At 44.8% G+C, this 22,012-nt stretch overlaps 1 protein-coding gene across 2 annotated transcripts in view; it reads left to right on the top strand.

Annotated features, from left to right (window-relative positions):
• The window catches only part of LOC136706170 (MAM domain-containing glycosylphosphatidylinositol anchor protein 1), a 297,644-nt gene that overhangs the window by 254,267 nt on the left and 21,365 nt on the right, over positions 1-22,012 (top strand). For both annotated transcript variants that reach the window (XM_066680124.1, XM_066680125.1), the window contains exon 16: positions 10,707-10,837. In XM_066680124.1, coding sequence (XP_066536221.1) covers positions 10,707-10,837 — 131 coding nt within the window. The remainder of the gene's footprint in view (positions 1-10,706; positions 10,838-22,012) is intronic.

The raw sequence follows: 22,012 nt of genomic DNA, 5'->3' as shown, positions 1-22,012 counted from the left end.
TATGATGTGGTTTGTTTATGTTCTGAAGCTTAGCGTCTTTTAAGCTGGAGCGGTGTGTGTGAGTAAGAAGCGACTATCTTTTAAGGTGGGGCGGTGTGTGTGAGTAAGAAGTGACTGTATCTTTTAAGGTGGAGCGGTGTGTGAGTAAGAAGTGACTGTATCTTTTAATGTGGAGCGGTGTGTGTGAGTAAGAAGCGACTGTATCTTTTATGGTGGAGCGGTGTGTGTCTGTAAGAAGTGACTGTATCTTTTAAGGTGGAGCGGTGTGTGTGAGTAAGAAGCGACAATATTTTAAGGTGGAGCGGTGTGTGTGAGTAAGAAGCGACTGTATCTTTTAAGGTGGAGCGGTGTGTGTGAGTAAGAAGTGACTGTATCTTTTATGGTGGAGCGGTGTGTGTCTGTAAGAAGTGACTGTATCTTTTAAGGTGGAACGGTGTGTGTGAGTAAGAAGCGACAATATTTTAAGGTGGAGCGGTGTGTGTGAGTAAGAAGCGACTGTATCTTTTAAGGTGGAGCGGTGTGTGTGAGTAAGAAGCGACTGTATCTTTTATGGTGGAGCGGTGTGTGTCTGTAAGAAGTGACTGTATCTTTTAAGGTGGAGCGGTGTGTGTCTGTAAGAAGTGACTGTATCTTTTAAGGTGGAGCGGTGTGTGTGAGTAAGAAATGACTGTATCTTTTAAGGTGGAGCGGTGTGTGTGAGTAAGAAGCGACTGTATCTTTTATGGTGGAGCGGTGTGTGTCTGTAAGAAGTGACTGTATCTTTTATGGTGGAGCGGTGTGTGTCTGTAAGAAGTGACTGTATCTTTTAAGGTGGAGCGGTGTGTGAGTAAGAAGTGACTGTATCTTTTAAGGTGGAACGGTGTGTGTGAGTAAGAAGCGACAATATTTTAAGGTGGAGCGGTGTGTGTGAGTAAGAAGCGACTGTATCTTTTAAGGTGGAGCGGTGTGTGTGAGTAAGAAGTGACTGTATCTTTTAATGTGGAGCGGTGTGTGTGAGTAAGAAGCGACTGTATCTTTTATGGTGGAGCGGTGTGTGTCTGTAAGAAGTGACTGTATCTTTTATGGTGGAGCGGTGTGTGTCTGTAAGAAGTGACTGTATCTTTTATGGTGGAGCGGTGTGTGTGAGTAAGAAGTGACTGTATCTTTTAAGGTGGAGCGGTGTGTGTGAGTAAGAAGCGACTGTATCTTTTAAGGTGGAGCGGTGTGTGTGAGTAAGAAGTGACTGTATCTTTTATGGTGGAGCGGTGTGTGTCTGTAAGAAGTGACTGTATCTTTTATGGTGGAGCGGTGTGTGTGAGTAAGAAGTGACTGTATCTTTTATGGTGGAGCGGTGTGTGTCTGTAAGAAGTGACTGTATCTTTTAAGGTGGAGCGGTGTGTGTGAGTAAGAAATGACTGTATCTTTTATGGTGGAGCGGTGTGTGTCTGTAAGAAGTGACTGTATCTTTTAAGGTGGAGCGGTGTGTGTCTGTAAGAAGTGACTGTATCTTTTAAGGTGGAGCGGTGTGTGTGAGTAAGAAGTGACTGTATCTTTTATGGTGGAGCGGTGTGTGTCTGTAAGAAGTGACTGTATCTTTTAAGGTGGAGCGGTGTGTGTGAGTAAGAAATGACTGTATCTTTTGAGGTGGAGCAGTGTGTGTGAGTAAGAAGTGACTGTATCTTTTAAGGTGGAGCGGTGTGTGTTAGTAAGAAATGACTGTATCTTTTGAGGTGGAGCAGTGTGTGTGAGTAAGAAGTGACTGTATCTTTTAAGGTGGAGCGGTGTGTGTGAGTAAGAAGCGACTGTATCTTTTATGGTGGAGCGGTGTGTGTGAGTAAGAAGTGACTGTATCTTTTAAGGTGGAGCGGTGTGTGTTAGTAAGAAATGACTGTATCTTTTAAGGTGGAGCGGTGTGTGTGAGTAAGAAGCGACTGTATCTTTTAATGTGGAGCGGTGTGTGTGAGTAAGAAGCGACTGTATCTTTTAAGGTGGAGCGGTGTGTGTGAGTAAGAAGCGACTGTATCTTGTTGGTGTCTGAAGTGTAAATCGTCTGTAAGTGTTTATTCACTGTTTGAATTCCCACAGAAACTCATGTGTAACTCGAGGTGTTTAGTTTTGTAGCACTTTCCCTCTGTGTTTACTTTCATGCAGTTAGCGCTCTCCTGAATTTAGAGTCAGTTCCACCTTAAGTAATGTAACTGTAACAGCAAAAATAAGTCAGTGTTACCCCCCTATGGAGCAGGAATAGAGCAACATCCTCATCTTGGTTGGTGCTTTTCAGCGTTTGGAGTCTCTCCGTTGTCTAAAAACCTCCAGATGGCGTTTCTCTGCCGTGAGCAGAGAGAGAGAAAGCCTAGCACCGGACCCAGACACTTTGTTTTTTTACCCATTTACAGACACTGGGGCTTTGTAAACACATTAGAGCGGTTTCCAGAGCAAACTGAATGTAAAAACAGATGAAAAAAAGATGTAAAAACACCAGAAGCGTGTTCAGTCTCAAGAAGTCAGGAGGACTGCACTGATCAAAATACCTTTGATTTACCTTTGCTATCTTTATTTATTAATCTTTATTTTAATGTTGTCTCATTTTCAGTGTCATATAATAGAGATATATTTGATTTATTGTTTCACTGGGTGAATAAATATGAGGTGGCACTTTAGCCAAATTCCTTTAGTCATCCTGTCATTCATCTGTTTATGAATATAAGGCAGTTTTCTGTTCTGTGTAGGAACTTTTATGTGTGTGTGTGTGTGTGTGTGCGTGTGTGTGTGTGTACACTCAACACTTTCCAAATGAAGCTATCCTCACTGCTGTCTTCCTCCCCCAGCCTCTCAAGCGAGCTTTACATTACTTCCCTGGATCAATACCTCACCCGGAGAGCGAGGGTGAGAACAGAGTGTAGCCATGTCCTGCTGAATGGGTGGAGAGCTGGGTAATCCTGTATAAGCGTTAGTGTAAGCAGAGTGGGTGGCAGCAGGGGAAGCTCGGCTGAAAACTAGAGTCAGTCCGCCATGTGTCAGACACCACACAGTTGAAGAATACGGAGGCCCTTCTGGTTAGTGTGTGTTTGTCTCTAGTCATGGTCTACAGCTTCACATCATCACAGTGCAGAGTAGCCACCGTATTGAGGACCTACTCATTGCTCAAACACACAGCTCAAATAAAACCATGATATTTAAATTGTTCTATTGTTTCTGGCAACACTTTTAGTCTCGTTTATACATAAATTTAATGAAATATAAGTGTGCATCCCTGACCCATTTATCCACATCACATTTGTAAATAGAGCACTGTTCGTCTGTAGAGAAGCTCAGGCTACGTCCCAAAGTAGCACCATGCTCCCTACATAGTGCACATCACAGATCATAAAACTAATAACAGTGCACTGCAATTATACGCTAATTCGACAGGGAAACGTGAAGCTTATAGCTCAATATAAACTACTTTCCACATACAATGCACTATGTGAGTGCACAAACTGTTATTTTATAACCGACTTTGTGCCCTACGGAGGGTGTAGGGAGACGTTTGGGATTCGGCCTCTGCTTCTCTCACTGATCACTCACACTTTCAGACAAGGAGAAGTACTTTATTAAACTTTAACCCAAAACAGAGGAATACTTTAGGTGACAGTCGCGATAAAACATTATCCTCCAAGAGTCTGTTCACTCTCAGAGCGCAGGGACAGCGGGGTCAGATTATTTACCTGTAAACAGGGGGAAAACACTGAGACAGAGGAGTACGGGGCTCGTGTCTGTCGTCTCTTACACACCACAACAACACAGGAGTGAAATAAGACGATGACTGAAGCTTGTGTGTGATCTGTGTGTGAATAACTCACTCAGATTCAGACAGAAGAGCAGAGAGACGCAGTACAGTTTTCCATTAGGTTCTATGATGAAAATGCTAATGTGGCTAACCGATTTTAACAGACTTTCTCTCCCCATTGTGCCACACAGTGTGATCCTTTACCCCCCGACACAGAGAGGAGGTGGTTTCTGTGCTTGTGACTGCTGTGAGACTCTCTCCAGCGCAGGGAGAGGAGCTGTGTATGAGACAAATGTATCAGTTTTTCCCATTCGTTTACATTAGTGCTGCGCTCTGAAACAGACAATCCCCAAAACGGCGCCCACAACAAAAACATTGTGTCAGTGTCATCATGGATACACACATTCTACTGAGTGCATTCAGCTGCTTTACAGTGCACCCACTGATGCAGGTGGTCATTGGTGGATTGGTGAATCTTCTTAGAACAGCATTGTTAATGAAACGGGACGTTCCGGAGCAGCTGCACATGAGCCTAAAGACATGATACTCCAATCTCAAGTGTTGGGTAGAGGGGCACAAAGTTCCTACAGCAGGTCTTTTGACTGATGGAGCTTCCAGCTAATCCTCCAGCATCAGCACCTGACCTCACTAATGTTTATGTATTTGAATCAAATCAGTATGATTCTGTCCACATGTGAGTGACTGCTGTGTGAAATTTACCACAAGTCACTGTGTGACAGGATGAATGTATGGTGTGCTGAAGCATTAAGAGTTCCTTTCACTGGAACGAAGTGCGGAACCCAACTCCTGAAAAACAACCCCACACCACCAAACTTTACCCTCAGCAAAATACAGACAGACAAGAACTGTTCTCCTGACAACCGCCAAAACCAGACTCGTCCATCCGATCCCCAGACGGAGAACCGTGATTTGTCACTTCAGAGAACACATCTCCACTACTCTATAGCTCTCTACGCGATGTTTCTGAATGAATCTAAAAAGCCATATGAAGTCTGGAGGTCTGTAATGACTGACTCTGCAGGAAGTTGGTTACTTCTGCACTCTAAGCACCTCAGCATCTGCTGACCCCGCTCTGTCATTTTACGTGGCCTGCAACTTTGTGGCTGAGTTGCTGTTGTTCCCAATCACTCCCACTTTGTTATAATACCACTGGTGGTTGACTGTGGAGTGTTTAGTAGTGAGGGAATGTCACGACTGGACATGTTGCACAGGTGGTGTCCTCTCAAAGTATCACTCTGGAATTCACTGAGCTCCTGAGAGCGAAACATTCTTTCACAAATGTTTGTAGAAGATGTCCGCACGCCTAGGTGCTTGGTTTGATTCAGCTGTGGCCATGGAAAAGAGTGGAACACTTAAATTTAATCATTTGCATGGGTGAATGAATACATTTGGCAATATAGTGTATGAAGTTGTCCACATGGGTTGTGTGTGTGTGTGTGTGTGTGTGTGTGACTGGGTGGTATCTGCGTGACTCAGTAATCCCACGTTGTTTCTACCATGGATCAGGATGAAGCATAAATAAAGTCCATTATTTGTACTCTATATTGGAGTGATGTATAACGTCAGTGTGGTTTAATGAGGTGAGGGGGAGGGGGTAATAGACCTTAACTAATAGACATTTTCAGCAGATGAAGTCGTGCTCAGCGGCTGGTGACCGTCTGATGGCCTTAATGAACTTTGACTGTGGTGAACATGCGTATGTCTGCATACATCTCAGGAGCAGTGACCACTGCTGGGGAGCAGCAGGGAGCTGGGTTTGAGAATCGTGATTGCTCAGGAGAGCTGATAAATTGAAGACGATCTCAGAAGGACACGTTTCTCGTCAAAGTCTAACAAGAGGGTTGAACAGAGGAGAGAGGGAGAGGGAGAGAGAGAGAGAGAGAGAGAGAGAGAGAGAGAGAGAGAGAGAGAGAGAGAGAGAAGAAAACAAGCACTAAAGGTCCACTGAAGTGTACACTTCATATTTGAGAGAAAAAAGCAGATACAGAGAGAGAGAGAGAGATGGTGTTGTAGAGAAAGGAAAGGTTATGAGATCACTGTAAGAGAAGGATGCACTTTCCCTTCCATTGTTATAAATACAAACATATCCCTGACAAATACTTTTAAGGGTGGATAGCAGACCCTTTACATTTGATGAAAAGCCTGAAATAAAAGACCTTCATGGGCGGCTGACAGCATGTGTACACTCTCTGTGAAATAGTGAAAAATAGCACGTTCACATCACAGAGCAACTCCACCCATTTCTCTAAAGTTCTGCCCATTTCTCATCTCTGAGACGGACCGTTTTGGAGTGTTCTGGGGAGACTGTGCACTGTAGAGTAAAGGAACCTGAGGGTCCCAGAGGGTGAATGGGTGAATGTGTGAACACACAGGTGTGAATGTGTGTGTGAGAGAGAGTGACTGGATGAAGGTCTGAATGCCCTGCGATGAACTAGCGTGTTGTCCAGGATGTATTTCTGCTTTGGACCTCAGTCCCACTGCAAAGTAGAACAAGATGAAGTGTTTACAGTGAATGAGTGAATGAATGAATGAATGAATGAATGAATTGAAGTACAGATGAATGGATTAATATACGCATGCATGAATGAATCAGCAAATTAACGAATAAACATATGGATCAACAAATGAATGAATGACTGCATGAACGAATTAACAAACTAATGAATGAATGAATGAAGGAATGGTGCCTACCCTCATCACTGGCTGGTGTTTTCACGCTCTGTGGCTGAGTGCGGTGGTTTGCAGTAAATCCTTTGTGAACTGAGGGGAGTTTGGAGATGGAGGATGAGAACACATGGCGCTGAGCAAACAGAACTCGTCCTCCTCGCTGTCTGAAGCCTCTCTGTTTGAGCAGAGGAGGGAGAACGGTGCCTTTGTGTCGTCAGAGCAAACACGGCTCCTTATGCCATTTACCGTCTGCGTCTGAGTCCACAGCAACTGCAGCAGAACTCGCTTCCACGGCCTCGCTCAGCCACGGCCGAACGGTTCAGATGCACTCAGGACTCAGGACACAGGGGCTACGTTCACATTACCAGACTGAAGTCACTCAAATCTGATCTTATTGTCTTAATGTGACACTCTTCTGATCTTTTTCAGCGTGCGTCAAATCAGATCTGAGTCACTTTCATATGTGTTTTGAGATCGGATACATAACCGATTCATGGGCCTGAATGTGAACGTTCAGATCAGATTTCATTATTTTTACACATGTGCCTAGAGCTTTCAGTTTAGCACCAGCAGCACAGCAAAACAACAACAGAGTAGAGGCTTGAGCAGTGTCCGAAATAGCACCAACCTCCCAATATAGTGCCCTTCAAAGGTGATTAGAGCTACTGCACACAGACAGGACACTTTCTACTGGACGATGAGAAGCTGATTATGAATTTTTATTGGCTCTTCTTTTTCTTTTTCCCTTCTTGTCCTAATAACGTCCTCGTAGACTGTCTGCTGTCCTCCTGAGCAAAACACAATGCTCAGACAAACTACTAACACATCTGTTTTCCCAGTTTTACAGTAATGAGGAAATGTGCATCAATGAATCAATGTGTGAATATGTGCCATTTCACAGACAGAGTCGTTCTTACAGACAAATACAGGCCAGTTCTGTTTAGGACTGTGAACTGTCAAGATCCACCAGATCTGAGCCCAGAGGAAAGTCTGAACTGATGAATGAGGCTTTTAATGTGAACGTAGCGTGAGACAGTTCAGCGTGTCTCAGAAGTCAGGAAATGTGCTGAAACCGGGACACTGTTTCTGAGAAGGCTTTAGATGAACTGGTTTTCGACTCCCTCTCCAGCGACTTTGAACTTACAATGTTTCATTCATTCATTCATTCATTCATTCATTCATTCATTGTCTGTAATCCTTATCCAGTTCAGAATCGCGGTGGGTCTGGAGCCTACCGTAAATCACTGGGTACACACCCTGGAGGGGGCGCCAGTCCTTCACAGGGCGACTCACACATTCACTCACACACTCACACCTACGGACACTTTTGAGTCTCCAATCCACCCACCAACGTGCTTTCCATAATTTTGGACACTAACTTCTTTCTAAATGTATGACTTTTAATATATTTTTTATGAAAGTTAGTAATAAATAATATCTCTAAAATTTATAAAATAGTAAAACCTTCAAAAGCTCCTGACTAGAATGAGTTGTTTTACTTTAATGGACTAAAATTAAATTAAACTAACAATAAAAAATGACTAAAATGAGACTAAAACTAATACACATTTTAGTCTAAAGATTAAAACTATAACTAAATCAACACCAGCTGAAAAAATGAACACCGCTTGGCACTGAGCACCTGGTGAGTCCGGGCTCATGTGTAGCTGCTCCAGAGTGTCCAAGTTTATTTAATTTTTTTACAGCACCTTTTAGTATTAATTACAGCCTTTGTTGTAATTTTAGTGTCCCGTTTAAAGTCAGTGCTGACGTGGTTGTCCCTGTTGAACCCGCTGCCTCTATGGCTATGTCTAGCCTCCCCTCCTCTCTCTCTTTCTGTCTGTCTCTCTCTCTCTCTCTCTTTCTCTTTCTGTCTGTCTCTCTCTCTCTCTCCCCTCAGTCACTCCCTCATTAGCGTGATGAACGAGTGTTTGGACGAGGCTGGGTAAGCTTTATCACAGGATCATCTTGTTGGTGCTGGAGTTTCTGTGCTGTCTGCAGCAGGGAGCATATGGCAGGGAGAGATGGATTGTGCTTTGTACTTGTGTTTAGAGGCTCTTTCCTTTGCTCAGCATGTGTCTGAGTCGTGCTTTATCCATTAACCTTTAGACGTCGGAGTTAGCGCTGGCGATAAATAAAGCACAGTGGAGTTTGATGTGAATTGTTCCTCAGTCGTTGTTCATTGGAACAGAGCTCTGAAATTCAGTCAGACTTTCAGTCGATGTTGTAATATTTATTTAATCATGTGACCAGATGATTCTTCATCCTGCATCATCCTCTTTACTGCAGGAGCAGCCTCGGCTCTTCTGGGAAATTTGTACCTTTGTGGGCAGTTGTCCAGCAGAGTTTGGTAGAAAATGATGTTTTTGCATGGGTTCTTTAATAAATATGAACCCTGAAAACTTTAAGAACCTGTTGCATGTTTAAAGGGTTCGTCAGATTGATGGAGAACGTGCTATAGATGGTTATTTTAGAAAAGGGTTAAATACGACACCAAAAATGGTTCCTCTATTATTACGATGTCAAGCTTCTAATAACAGAGGAACCGTTTTTGGTGCCGTATAGAACCCTTTTCTAAAAGGTGTTGTATAGATTAATCTACAGCACATTCTCCATCAAACTGAGGAACACTTTCACAATGCAAAGAACCTTTTAATCACGCACAAGTTCTTCAAGTGTTCAGGGTTCTTTTTAGAAACATTTTCTTTAATAAAGTGTACGCTACAAAAGGTTCTTTGAGTGATGCCATAGAAGAACCATGTTTGTTTAAGAAATGTGTGAATATTAAGAACTTTAAAGGTTTAAAAATCCATAATTTCAGATTTTTTTACCAATTTAAACATAGCAGTAAAAATGACTCTTTATGGAACCAGAACCTTTTGTAGCACCTTTATTTTTAAGAGACTTTAGTGAGAAGAATGTATTGGGTGTTGCATTTGTTAGGGGCTTCATCAGGAAAAAAAGTGCAGTAGAAGACTGTGATGGATTTGATCTGTTCTTGGTGTGTTCTCTCTGTGTCCACTTGGGTTTCCTCCGGGTGACTGTCTGTGAGGAGTGTGGTGTGTTCTCTCTGTGTCTGCGTGGGTTTCCTCCGGGTTACTGTCTGTGAGGAGTGTGGTGTGTCCTCCCTGTGTCTGCGTGGGTTTCCTCCGGGTGACTGTCTGTGAGGAGTGTGGTGTGTTCTCCCTGTGTTTGTGTGGGTTTCCTCCGGGTGACTGTCTGTGAGGAGTGTGGTGTGTTCTCTCTGTGTCTGCGTGGGTTTCCTCCGGGTGACTGTCTGTGAAGAGTGTGGTGTGTTCTCCCTGTGTCTGCGTGGCTTTCCTCCGGTGGATTGGAGACTCAAAAGTGTCCATAGGTGTGAGTGTGTGAGTGAATGTGTGAGTGTGTGTCACCCTGTGAAGAACTGGCGCCCCCTCCAGGGTTTGTTCTTGATTTGCGCCCAATGATTCTGGGTAGTCTCTGGACCCACCGCTGCCCTGAACTGAATAAGGGTTACAGAAAATGAATGAATGAATAAATGAATGAATGTTTAATTCATTCAGTCACCATAAAATAACAAAAGTGTGGGAGAATGTTTGAATTTCTGAGTACAATTATACATTACAGAAAAAGATTTTAAAACGTATTGTTCACCTAATAAATAATAAATTAAATCATATAATGGGCAGTGCTACTACAGTTAATGTCCTACTTCAGTTTAATGTTTCTGTTAAGCTCTAACACTTCAAAATACAGGTCACCACAGTGTAGCACTCATTGGCTCACACTATGAGGTAAATCATGCAAGTCATGTTTTGTATACTGAAGGAAATAGATTATTCACCTAATATCTTTGAGCTTGTACCTTTTTAATTCATTAGACATTTTTGAAACTACAGATCGACTGAAGGTCATTGGAGACCCTCTGTAAATGAACACAGTATTGGGATTTTTAAGTTATTTTTGTTGAATAAATTTAAAATAGAGATTTTTAACAGTCCTTCTTCTCCAGAAGGAGAGGGGGATCTCTGTGATCTTTCATTATACAACTGTGGAGAATAAAAGAACACAATAAAAGTCCTGGAGATGAAACGGGGCGAATGAACTCAACACAACTTTAAATCTACAGTTAATATAGAGTAAGGTACAGTTCTGTTCCTGAAGTAAAGGTAGTGAAGATGTACCTTTAATTAGTTTTTCTGGGAGTGTATAGTGTGTGATTTGTGATGGAGACCCTCTGAAATAAGAAGCAGAAGATGATGAAATGAAGCTCCGCTTCTGTCTTTTTCAGGAACTCTGAACGTTCTCCTGAGAGTCAAAAGCATAGCCACGGTGGATTCTTTAGTCTGGACCCTCTCTGGACACCAGGGCCCAAACTGGAGGAAGGCCAGCGTCATGGTGTACCCCAGCGGACCCTTCCAGGTATGTGCGTGTGGGGTCTGTTTCTTTTTTTATCCCCATCTCTATCACAGTGGACGTTCGTGCCTGCCCCCCCAGGCTCAGAGAGGTCAGTGAGGTAATGACTGTGGAAGTGCTGACTCCTGCACCGTAGCCCTCCCCTGGCCCTGCGTTTCTGCTGAGTCGCCTGCACGGCCGGACAGCTGTTACAGCTGAGGGAGGGTTTACTGCTGGCTGCTGAGACAGAGAAAGATGGAGGAGAGTGAAAGTGGAAAACTACTTCACAATGAAAGAGAGAGAGGGAGAGGGGGGGGTGATCTTGAGGGGGCGGTGGTTGTGGTCTTGGTGTTGTTCACTGAGAGCTCATCTGTCCAAGGTTAGGTCTCTTTAGATTGGTAATGTGGCCCTTAGTGTCTCCTCCTCACAAGCTCAGTGCTAGCCAGCGCACGTGTGTGTTACCAGGGAAAACAGCCCTGAGTAGTTAGTGTTCTCCTACAAGCGTGTTGAGCTCCAGTGACACTGTGTCAGCAGAACACAGCTCTCCCAAGCAGGGGCAGCTGACTGTATTTGATGCAAATCACTGAATAGCACCCCCTTGTGGAGCAGCTCCTAAACTGTTTATTGAATGAGTGAGTGTGTATGTGAGTGACTCATAACGTTCCACTTGGAATGTGATATATTAGTGGTATATTAGCCCTCCTCCTTGGCTCTACCCCTCTTTCCCAACTAGAACTGAGACCACCCACCCATAAGTGGAGGGGTTCGGCCAAGTGGTAGGGCTCAGGGGTGAAATAGGATTCACCCTCCTCTCTCTCTCTCACTCTCTCTGGCAGTGCGGCCGCTGTGTTGAGTCAGTGTTGTGTGTTTGCTGTGTAGTTACGCAGGGCTGATTAGCTGGTGGTGAAGTGACACTGAAGTGAAGGAGAGAGTGACTCCTCTCTTTCCCACCCTCACACACCTTTCACTTCAGTTCCCTGTAGAGTCATCACACTTTACTCGAGGGTCCTGTTCAAGAACATCCTGAGGGTCCGCATTCACCTGCCACACAAGAACGCTCTGAACTCTCACACACACACACACACACACACACACACACAAATAGGAACTTACACACACACGAGTTTCACACAAGAATTTAAAAACATGTACATTTACACACATTAATTTACTCAAACTAGGGTTTCTACCATTTGTTTGATGGGTAACTGCATTTCAGAAGGGGTCCTCAGCACTGAAAACAGGGTGAAATATGGCTAACAGCATATGGAGAGAAACAGATAGACTGTAATTGTAGAACTACAAAATGCTCCTCTATGGTCAGGAGCTGAGAGAATGTTGAGTGAATGTTGCACGTTAGCATTTTACGTTTACAGAATTTAGCAGAAAAAATTGCTCTTTATCTAGAGCAGCTTACAACGTGTTTATTGTTCAGAGCTCAGACGCAGCCAGAACAAGGGCCAGTGCAGTACACAGCTTCTAGTCAGAGCTCATATCTAGAAAGAAAGGATTTAAGCGCATTTAAGAGCAGTACGGTCTGTTACAACGTGCACTCAGATTAGTGCTCACTGAAGTGGGTCACAGTGATGGGTCTTCAGTCTGTGTTTGAAGACCGTAAGAGAGTCCGCTGTTGGAAGCCAGTGGAAGTCTGTTCAACCATCTGGGCGCCAGGGCTGGGAAAAGTCTTGATGCTAGTCCTCCATTGCATGTAGAGAATTTACCAAGGGGTAAGTCATGCTTAAGGGGGTGAATGTGATTGGCTACATGTGGCTGAAGGTGTGCGAGTGCTTGGTTTGTGACTGCAGTAGTCCTTTTGTGTTATGACTTAGTTGAGTGGGTTTGTGTGGGTGGGGGCTGGTAGGTTCAAAGACACCGTAGTGGTCACAGTTCTTCGAGCATCTCTTTGGTGTCTCTGCTCTGCTTTTTGTTTTTTCAAATAAGATCCAAAGATGACAGAAGTGGAGCCCCATCGTTCCCCTGTCTTCTGGCTTTTATTCAGGCGTCCCACTGTTTACCCACAAATCGATGCTAAAAGCCTGATCTTGACTCTTCTGGACAATAAGGGTTAGCCACCCGGGCCTTCCCATCATACTCTGCCCCCCTCTGCCCATCCCATCTGCTCCTCCTGCCCTCCCCTCTTCCCCCTCGCTGCGCTATAGTAACTGAACACGGACTCCAGCCTCGTCAGTATCTCTATCCCACCGGGGCGGTCGAGGGAAGTCGATGTACAGGTCCTATCTGGAGTGTCCTGTGGATGCAGTGGGCTTTAGGGCAGGCCGGGGAGAGTCTTTGTCTGAGGGCGTCATTTCATCTCATTCCCACACTTAAAAATCTCATTCCCAAAATGTAAATATCTCATTTCCACAATTTAAATATCTAATTCCCATTCCTTTAATATATCATTCTCAAAAGTTAAATATCCCATTCTCACACCATAAATATCTCATTCTCACAAATTAAGTATCTTATTCCCACAACTTAAGTATCTCATTTCCAAAAATTAAATATCTAATTCCCACAAATTAAATATCTCCTTCCCACACCTTAAAAAACTAATTCCCACCACTTAAATATCTCTTTCCCACCACTTAAATATCCCATTCCCACAACTAAAATATCCACTTCCCACACCATAAATATCTCGTTCCCACAACTAAAATATCCACTTCCCACACCATAAATATCTCTTTCTTATGCATTCAATGCACCCTTCACACACCTTGAATATATAGTTCCAAAATGATCCAGTTCAGAGGCGATTAGTCCAGAGCCTACCCAGAATCACTGGGAATAGAGTGGGAACACGCCCTGGAGGGTAACTATCTCATTCTCACCCATGTTAAAGCAGTAGTATTAGAGTTAAATTAACACTGAGAGTGTTCGTATTGATTTAACACTGGTGACTTTGCTCTATATCTCATTTACACTGATTACATATTTTTTTCAGGGCATTGGCAGGAATCAAGCTCACAATGTCTGGACTATACACTAAACGACCCCTATTAATGAACACCTAATTTGTTTTCTACAATCTATTGCTCTGCATCATTTTAGCTTCATTTCTCCTGTTCTTCAATATTCAGGACCCCCTGAACTTTGCAGGTATAATATGGTGGTGGATCATTCTCAGCGCTGCAGTGACACTGACGTGGTGGTGGTGTGTTAGTGTGTGTTGTGCTGGTGTAGAGTGGATCAGACACAGCAGTGCTGCTGGAGTTTTTAAACCCCTCAGTGTCTGGACTGAGAACAGTCCACCGACCAAAAACATCCAGCCGACAGCGTCCTGTGTCACTGATGAAGGACTAGAGGACGAGCGACACACACTGTGCAGCGACAGATGAGCTACTGTCTCTGACTCTACATCTACAAGGTGGACCAACGAGGGAGGAGTGTCTCACAGAGTGGACAGAGAGTGGACACAGGGTTTAAAAACTCCAGCAGCACTGCTGTGTCTGATCCACTCTACACCAGCACAACACACACTAACACACCACCACCACGTCAGTGTCACTGCAGCGCTGAGAATGATCCACCACCACATCACACCTGCTCTGTGGGGGTCCTGAGCGCTGAAGAACAGGGGGAAAGAAGGCTAAGAAAGTTCCTAATCCAGTGATCGTTCACAGTGTTAGACCCTGGGTCATCAATCTTATCCACAAAGGGTCTGTGTGGCTGCAGGTTTTCATTCCAGTTATGCAGTGCACATCTAATTCTACTTGTTTAATCAACTAGTCTCCTTACTAAACAGTTAAACAGTGTGTGCTTCTGTTTGGTTTGAACGAACTCCTGCAGCCACACCGGCCCTTTGTGGATAAGATTGCTGACCCCTGGTTTAGACGGTGGCGCTGGTGTCACTGGCCACTGGAACTGGTTTCTTTGAGCTGGTGTTGGCCACAAAATAAAGCATGATCTGTTTCATAATATTTCATGCTTTGAAAAGTCAGAGGTACAGTTTTGAAAAGCACTACGAGCACCATGCAGTGGATACTCTTTCCTGTCACACACTGTGGAGAACTATGTCCAATTAAGCTGGGCCAATTAGGCCATCCTGGACTCCTCACATTCCCCCAGAAACGAGACGAAGCCTTCGACAGCCAGGCCACTTCAGTTCAGCCTGATCTCCATTTAATGAAACACAGTGTGGGTCAGAACTCTTTAAGCACTGACAACGCCCATATATAGAATAATGTGTATTTTGCCCTTGCACATCGTCATTACGATGTTATTCCACCATATCTCCACCTTCACTGCTGTTGTAGGCCACTGCTGTGATGTGGTTGTTTGTGGAAGGCAGGGAAAAGTGGGATACTCTCATCGTCTCCATTTCAAAGCATCATCTCAAGGGCTCGCAGTGATGGAGATGCGTTTTAACAGCAAATGAGAGGCAATTAGGATGTTCCCAGAGGGAGTGTGGTGAACTGGTAGAGCCTGATTTACTAAAGCAGTTTGAACATACATTTTTAGATCAGATTAAAAGGATGGTGTATTTTTGGCTATTCTCAAAGATTAGATTTTTTCACGTACGGCAGTTTACAGCAGGTTTTATTAAAACTATAATGTAGGCAGATCCTCTAGTGCAGGTTTGTAATTGGAGCTTTCCTCCAGGTGCTGACAGGGCAGCATTCTGCTCAACTGTGAGGTCCTCATTCTGTGTTTCTGTATTTTAATTGTTGGCCAGCAGCTTTAACGCCGGAACACCAGAGCACACAGATCCACTGAACCTAAGCAGGTCTGGGTCAGTGCCTGGAAGGGAGACCTCCTCCTAGGAAAGCTTGGGTGGCTGCTGGAGGTGGTATCATTGAGGCCAACAGGGGGCGCTGTCCTTGTGCCACTCAGTCAGTGAGTCACTTACTCAAAAAGTAATTAATGCAGGCTCCCGATCAATTAGTCACTCACTCAGTCACTCATTTCCTCAGTCAGTCACTCAGTCACTTCTTCAGTCACACAATCAGTCACTAACTCAGTCAGTCACTCAATCACTCCCTCTGTCAGTCACTCTGTCACTCCCTCTGTCAGTCACTCAGTCACTCCCTCTGTCAGTCACTCAGTCACTCCCTCTGTCAGTCACTCAGTCACTCCCTCTGTCAGTCACTCCCTCTGTCAGTCACTCAGTCACTCCCTCTGTCAGTCACTCTGTCACTCCCTCTGTCAGTCACTCAGTCACTCCCTCTGTCAGTCACTCAGTCACTCCCTCTGTCAGTCACTCAATCACTTCCTCAGTCAATCACTCTGTCACTCCCTCTGTCAGTCACTCTGTCACTCCCTCTGTCAGTCACTCAATCCCTTCTTCAGTCAGTCACTCTGTCACTCCCTCTGTCAGTCACTCTGTCACTCCCTCTGTCAGTCACTCTGTCACTCCCTCTGTCAGTCACTCAGTCACTCCCTCTGTCAGTCACTCTGTCACTCCCTCTGTCAGTCACTCTGTCACTCCCTCTGTCAGTCACTCAGTCACTCCCTCTGTCAGTCACTCAGTCACTCCCTCTGTCAGTCACTCTGTCACTCCCTCTGTCAGTCACTCTGTCACTCCCTCTGTCAGTCACTCTGTCACTCCCTCTGTCAGTCACTCAGTCACTCCCTCTGTCAGTCACTCAATCACTTCCTCAGTCAATCACTCTGTCACTCCCTCTGTCAGTCACTCTGTCACTCCCTCTGTCAGTCACTCAATCCCTTCTTCAGTCAGTCACTCTGTCACTCCCTCTGTCAGTCACTCTGTCACTCCCTCTGTCAGTCACTCAGTCACTCCCTCTGTCAGTCACTCTGTCACTCCCTCTGTCAGTCACTCTGTCACTCCCTCTGTCAGTCACTCTGTCACTCCCTCTGTCAGTCACTCTGTCACTCCCTCTGTTAGTCACTCTGTCACTCCCTCTGTTAGTCACTCAGTCACTCCCTCTGTCAGTCACTCAGTCACTCCCTCTGTCAGTCACTCAGTCACTCCCTCTGTCAGTCACTGTCACTCCCTCTGTCAGTCACTCAATCACTCCCTCAGTCAGTCACTCAATCACTTCCTCAGTCAGTCACTCTGTCATTCTCTCTGTCACTCACTCAATCCCTTCTTCAGTCAGTCACTCTGTCATTTCCTCTGTCAGTCACTCTGTCACTCCCTCTGTCAGTCACTCTGTCACTCCCTCTGTCAGTCACTCAGTCACTCCCTCTGTCAGTCACTCTGTCACTCCCTCTGTTAGTCACTCAGTCATTCCCTCTGTCAGTCACGCTGTCACTCCCTCTCTCTGTCACTCTGTCACTCCCTCTGTCAGTCACTCTGTCACTCCCTCGGTCAGTCACTCTGTCCCTCCCTCTGTCAGTCACTCAGTCACTCCCTCTGTCAGTCACTCTGTCATTCCCTCTGTTAGTCACTCACTCACTCCCTCTGTCAGTCACTCCCTCTGTCAGTCACTCAATCACTTCCTCAGTCAGTCACTCTGTCACTCTCTCTGTCACTCACTCAATCCCTTCTTCAGTCAGTCACTCTGTCACTCCCTCTTTCAGTCACTCTGTCACTCCCTCTGTCAGTCACTCAGTCACTCCCTCTGTCAGTCACTCAATCACTTCCTCAGTCAGTCACTCAGTCACTCCCTCTGTCAGTCACTCAATCACTTCCTCAGTCAGTCACTCTGTCACTCACTCAATCCCTTCTTCAGTCAGTCACTCTGTCACTCCCTCTGTCAGTCACTCTGTCACTCCCTCTGTCAGTCACTCTGTCACACCCTCTGTCAGTCACTCAGTCACTCCCTCTGTCAGTCACTCTGTCACTCCCTCTGTCAGTCACTCTGTCACTCTCTCTGTCACTCACTCAATCCCTTCTTCAGTCAGTCACTCTGTCACTCTCTCAGTCACTCACTCAATCACTCCCTCGGTCAATCACTCACTCTGTCACTCACTCAATCACTCCCTAGGTCAATCACTCACTCTGTCACTCCATCTGTCAGTCACTCTGTCACTCCCTCAGTTCAGGTCCAATATAACAGCCTCTTCTAGTTAAGTATAGTGCAGTGAATGATGTCTTCAGTGGAGGTTTTGTTGTGACTGAAGCGAGGTGAAATCTGATGTTCTTGTTTCTGTTCAGAGTCTTTTGTTTCCAGCTGTTTTGTCTTGTGTTGGGTCTTTCAGTCAGATGTTGCCGCAGACATGGCTCTGAATGGTCAGTTTTTTTTCCATCACTATCCGAACAGGAGGCTTCTGACCTCACTGAGGTGTGTGAGGCCACATTCCATTCCTAAATAAGTGTGTGTTCTGTGCAGCCCTGAGAGCAGACAGTCTGATCTGATCTAACTCAGCGGGCAGGCCTTAAAGGAGACAAACCTGAGCCCACCATCACACACCACTCAGTCAGCTTTCTGTGCGCTGCCCAAGTCAGAAAACATTTGATAAAAAGAGCCGTTCTGATTCTGCTCCGCTTCTGACATGAAGTGCTGAGTCGTCGCTCCCTGGTCTGAGTCTGCGTGCCCTCGTGGGAATGAGAGAGAATACATCAATTTTAATGAAGTTGATTTTCGATGCACTGGAGCAGAGTGTTACACCTGTGTTAGAATAATCTGGGTAATTACCAAATTATTTATAGACACCATTGGACAATAAAGCTTCAGATTAAAGCTGAGGCTTAAGGATTTAGAGACAGTTGTGTGCAGTTCTTGTTGAATTGTGTTCACAGTTAAACCCTTCGCTGTGGTGTTGGAGCTGGGGGCTCGGGGCTTGCAATTAAAGTTTTATAATGTTTTCTCTGCTGTTCTGAAAGTTATTGAAACAGCAGTGCCAGAACCAGCCCCGTGCTCCAGCTTGCCTCCTTCGGCGTGGGTTTAATTGCTCCCTGTCAGAAGCGAGCACATTTGGGCAGCAGTTACAGCCAGTTGGAAGCGGAGGGCAGTCATTCTCTTTTACAGATCTCTTAAATTGTCCCTGGCTGTTAGATCAGACTGTAAACGCTTACTCCTGGACTCATGGTTAAAAAGAGATGAGACTGTTATGTCTCGAGGTATGGATGTCATTGCAGGAATAAAATCCTTTACAGAGTGACCAGAGGGTGCCCACTTTTCTGCAACAGTCCACTTATATCTGCTTTATCTGAACTGAGTGCAGATCACTATTTAGCAGCACCTCTGTTAGCACTTTTCCATCATACTATCTCTGGTTCTTGAACCTGTTCTGTTCCGGACCCTTGGAACCTTGGTCCTCTCCAGCAAATTGTTCCCTGGCATTTCCACAAATTTTAATGGAATTCAAGGATCAGCAGGGGGCGCTGTAAGGGCTGGGTTCCAGAGCTGTGTCTGAATTCAGCTCCAGAGCCAGAGATAAAGGGATAGAGTCAGGACAGAGTCATGGTTAATCCACTGTTTACAGCCCGGTGAGATCAGAGTGAGATATGATACACATGTGGAAATGATGCTAGGTTTTGAGTCATACTGCTGAGCTCAGACAGTGAGAACAGGGGAGAAAATAGCCAATGTACCCCATGTCGTACTGAACACACAAAAGGAACATTTTCCTGTTTTTTATATACTTTCAGTTTCCTTTTCAATCAGAAATTTGATAACTGAGTATTTCCTGTTCTCCATTTCCCCGTTTCAGAAAGAAAAGCTCCACAAACCTGTCAGGTTCTCTGGTCTTTACACAGGACATCATCGAGGACGATATTACACTCTATAAATGATTCGTCCAGCTCCACTGCGCCCTAATGCTTTATATAGGTTCTGAGCTCTTTCTGAAGCTTCTTTATCTCGGCTCACTCACGAATGCTGCCACTGTTCCTGCTGAAGAACCTGCTATTCCTTGGTTCCAGGTGGGAACTAACTTTTCTGGTCCTGGAACCAATTTATGTTGGTGGAAATGCACAGACCAGTTCCAAATTAGGTTTGGGACTGGGGCTGGTTCCACGTTGGTGGAAAAGAGCTATGTCAGAGTTAGAGCTTCTAAGCAGAGCAGGGGTTAAAGCGTGCGTTTTTGGAAGCGTTTGTGTCACATTCCCGTCGGCCTCCTGCGGCTCAGGAAACAGAGAGCTGCCGCCAAGGGAAACAAGATGATGACAAAAGCGAAAGGGCTCGGAAAGAAACGAGGGAGGTGGGAGCGTGGGGAACGAGGGATGGCTGGTAATTAGCTCTGCTTAATTATGATTTTCTGAAAAGATGAAGAGCTGGGGGTAGGACAAAAAAAGAAGAAGCAAAAACACACTCTGGACAAAGCACTCATCCCCTACCTTTCAGCTCCTTCGCAGCTTCTCCTCCTCCCGCTCTCTTTGCTGTCTTGTTTTTTTTTGTTTTATTTTTTTCAGTACATCTCTGTCTTCTTTTCCCACTTTTTAGTCCCTCTGAGCTTGCTCCATCATCCATTATCCTCACTCGGCCATTCAGTGCTTTCTTTCCTGTTTTCCTTCTTCCTTTATGGCCCCCCCCTCTCTCTCTATCTCTCTCTCTCCCTCTCTCTCTCTCTCTCTCTCTCTCTCTTTCACTCTCTCTCTCCCTCTGATGGTGGTAGGAATACACAAGAGACTTTAAGCTTCTCCACAACTCTTTCATAACCTTCAACAGCCACAGGCACTAATTAACTTCTCTCTCGCGCCGTTTCTCTTTTTTCTCAGTTTCTTCCTCTCTCGTTTTCTCTCTCCCTTTTGCACTCTCTTTCACTCTCGTTCATACTCTCTCACAAACACAAACAAGTGAGCTCCCCATTAAAAAAAAAAAAGGCAACACATGTACTTACATACACTAAAGGGCACTCAAACGGGGAGAATAATGGCCTCCGCGCATTAGCCTTGAGTTGGCCGTGTCTGTTGCGGAGTGAAAGAGCTCCTTCTGCGTAATGAGGTCAAAGCCGCTAATGCACTGCACACACGGCCTGTTAGACGAGAGGATTTGCATTCGCTCACCGAGGGGCAGAATAAATACAATCGTGGAATGACCAAAAAGACCAAAAGACTAGCTCGCCAATTACGGCGAGCTGTTTGTTAGCGCTGTGGTCCGCACTCGGCTGCTGACCGGACGTTATTGGGTTTGTGTAAATGATCACTTTGAGCTGGACGGCCCGCTGTCAGGAGTTAAGCCTGAAGGCTGAAGACTTGGACACGGAGTCTATGCTGCGAGTGCTTATACCTGCTCTGCAATTACACCACCACAACACTAGGGCTGAACCGCACATATCTTCATGTAGTACACAATGTTGTGGTGTATTAATAGTAGTTTATAACCTATGAAGTGCACTCTGTAGGGAGTAGGGTGTTGTTTGGGACAGAGTGCTGTTTACATGAAGTGCCAGGAAAAAAAAAAACCAAGCCATGATTTTTTTCCCCACGTGATACTACGCCTCATAACGATTATTTATTCATTTATTTTATTCTGTTATCTGTTTGGGAGGTGTCTGTATTTTTCCCTCGTTCCACCCTTGTTCCAAACCGATATCTGAGGACATCTCTCGCTCTGGATTTGCTGCTGTCTGCGTCTCTGTGTGTGGAGAAGAGCTGTTCCTATTTCTGGACGTCCTCCACTCGGCTTGATCCATATTCTAGCAACAGCGGCTCGGTCGCAGTGTTTGGGATCTGTGTTGATGTGACACGTAGTTAGATTTCTGGTGAGGTGTGTGTCAGACTATGGTGCATGGTGCAGTGTAGTGTTCAAGTCTACAAGAGACCTGCTGCGTACAACATTGGTTCAAATGCAGAAATGAGGAACACACGTCGGAGTGGGAAGAGGTTTGTTTGTGTGGTGAGGGGTGAACACAGCTCTTAATCATGGCATCGTTTGATCAGAGACCTGTGATTGGTCCAGATCAATGTGTTTGTTTGTTGTAGATAATTTTGAAATCATCTTCTCACAAAATGTTTAGTTATTTACTGTGAGGCGTGACAGTGTGGTTTGAATAACTGTTTTCGTTTGCTGATGATATGCATGTGTTCAAATTTAAACACTAGTTTTGTGGTAGATTTATTTTTTACATTATTTATTTAATAAAAATAATCAGCATCATGTTAAGTTACGTTTGTTTACAAAATCACATTTACAAGTTTATTTTCTCTTTTTGTTTCTACAAATTGTTTGACAGTGTCATTTATACATTAAAAAAACTTTGTTTAGTAGCAGAAACATGTTTATAATTAATAATTAATTAAATATTTTTCAGTGTTTTGTCATATTCCAAGAATATAATTACTGCAAAAATACCCTTAAATAATGGTAGTGCTAGTTTTTAGAGCTATTTTGCCGCCTGGGGAGCAGTTGT

This window comes from Hoplias malabaricus, chromosome 8, assembly GCF_029633855.1.
Source record: "Hoplias malabaricus isolate fHopMal1 chromosome 8, fHopMal1.hap1, whole genome shotgun sequence".
Classification (NCBI taxonomy): Eukaryota; Metazoa; Chordata; class Actinopteri; order Characiformes; family Erythrinidae; genus Hoplias; species Hoplias malabaricus.
The sequence above is the reverse complement of the archived record's forward strand: the minus strand, read 5'-3'. Positions and strand labels throughout refer to the sequence as shown.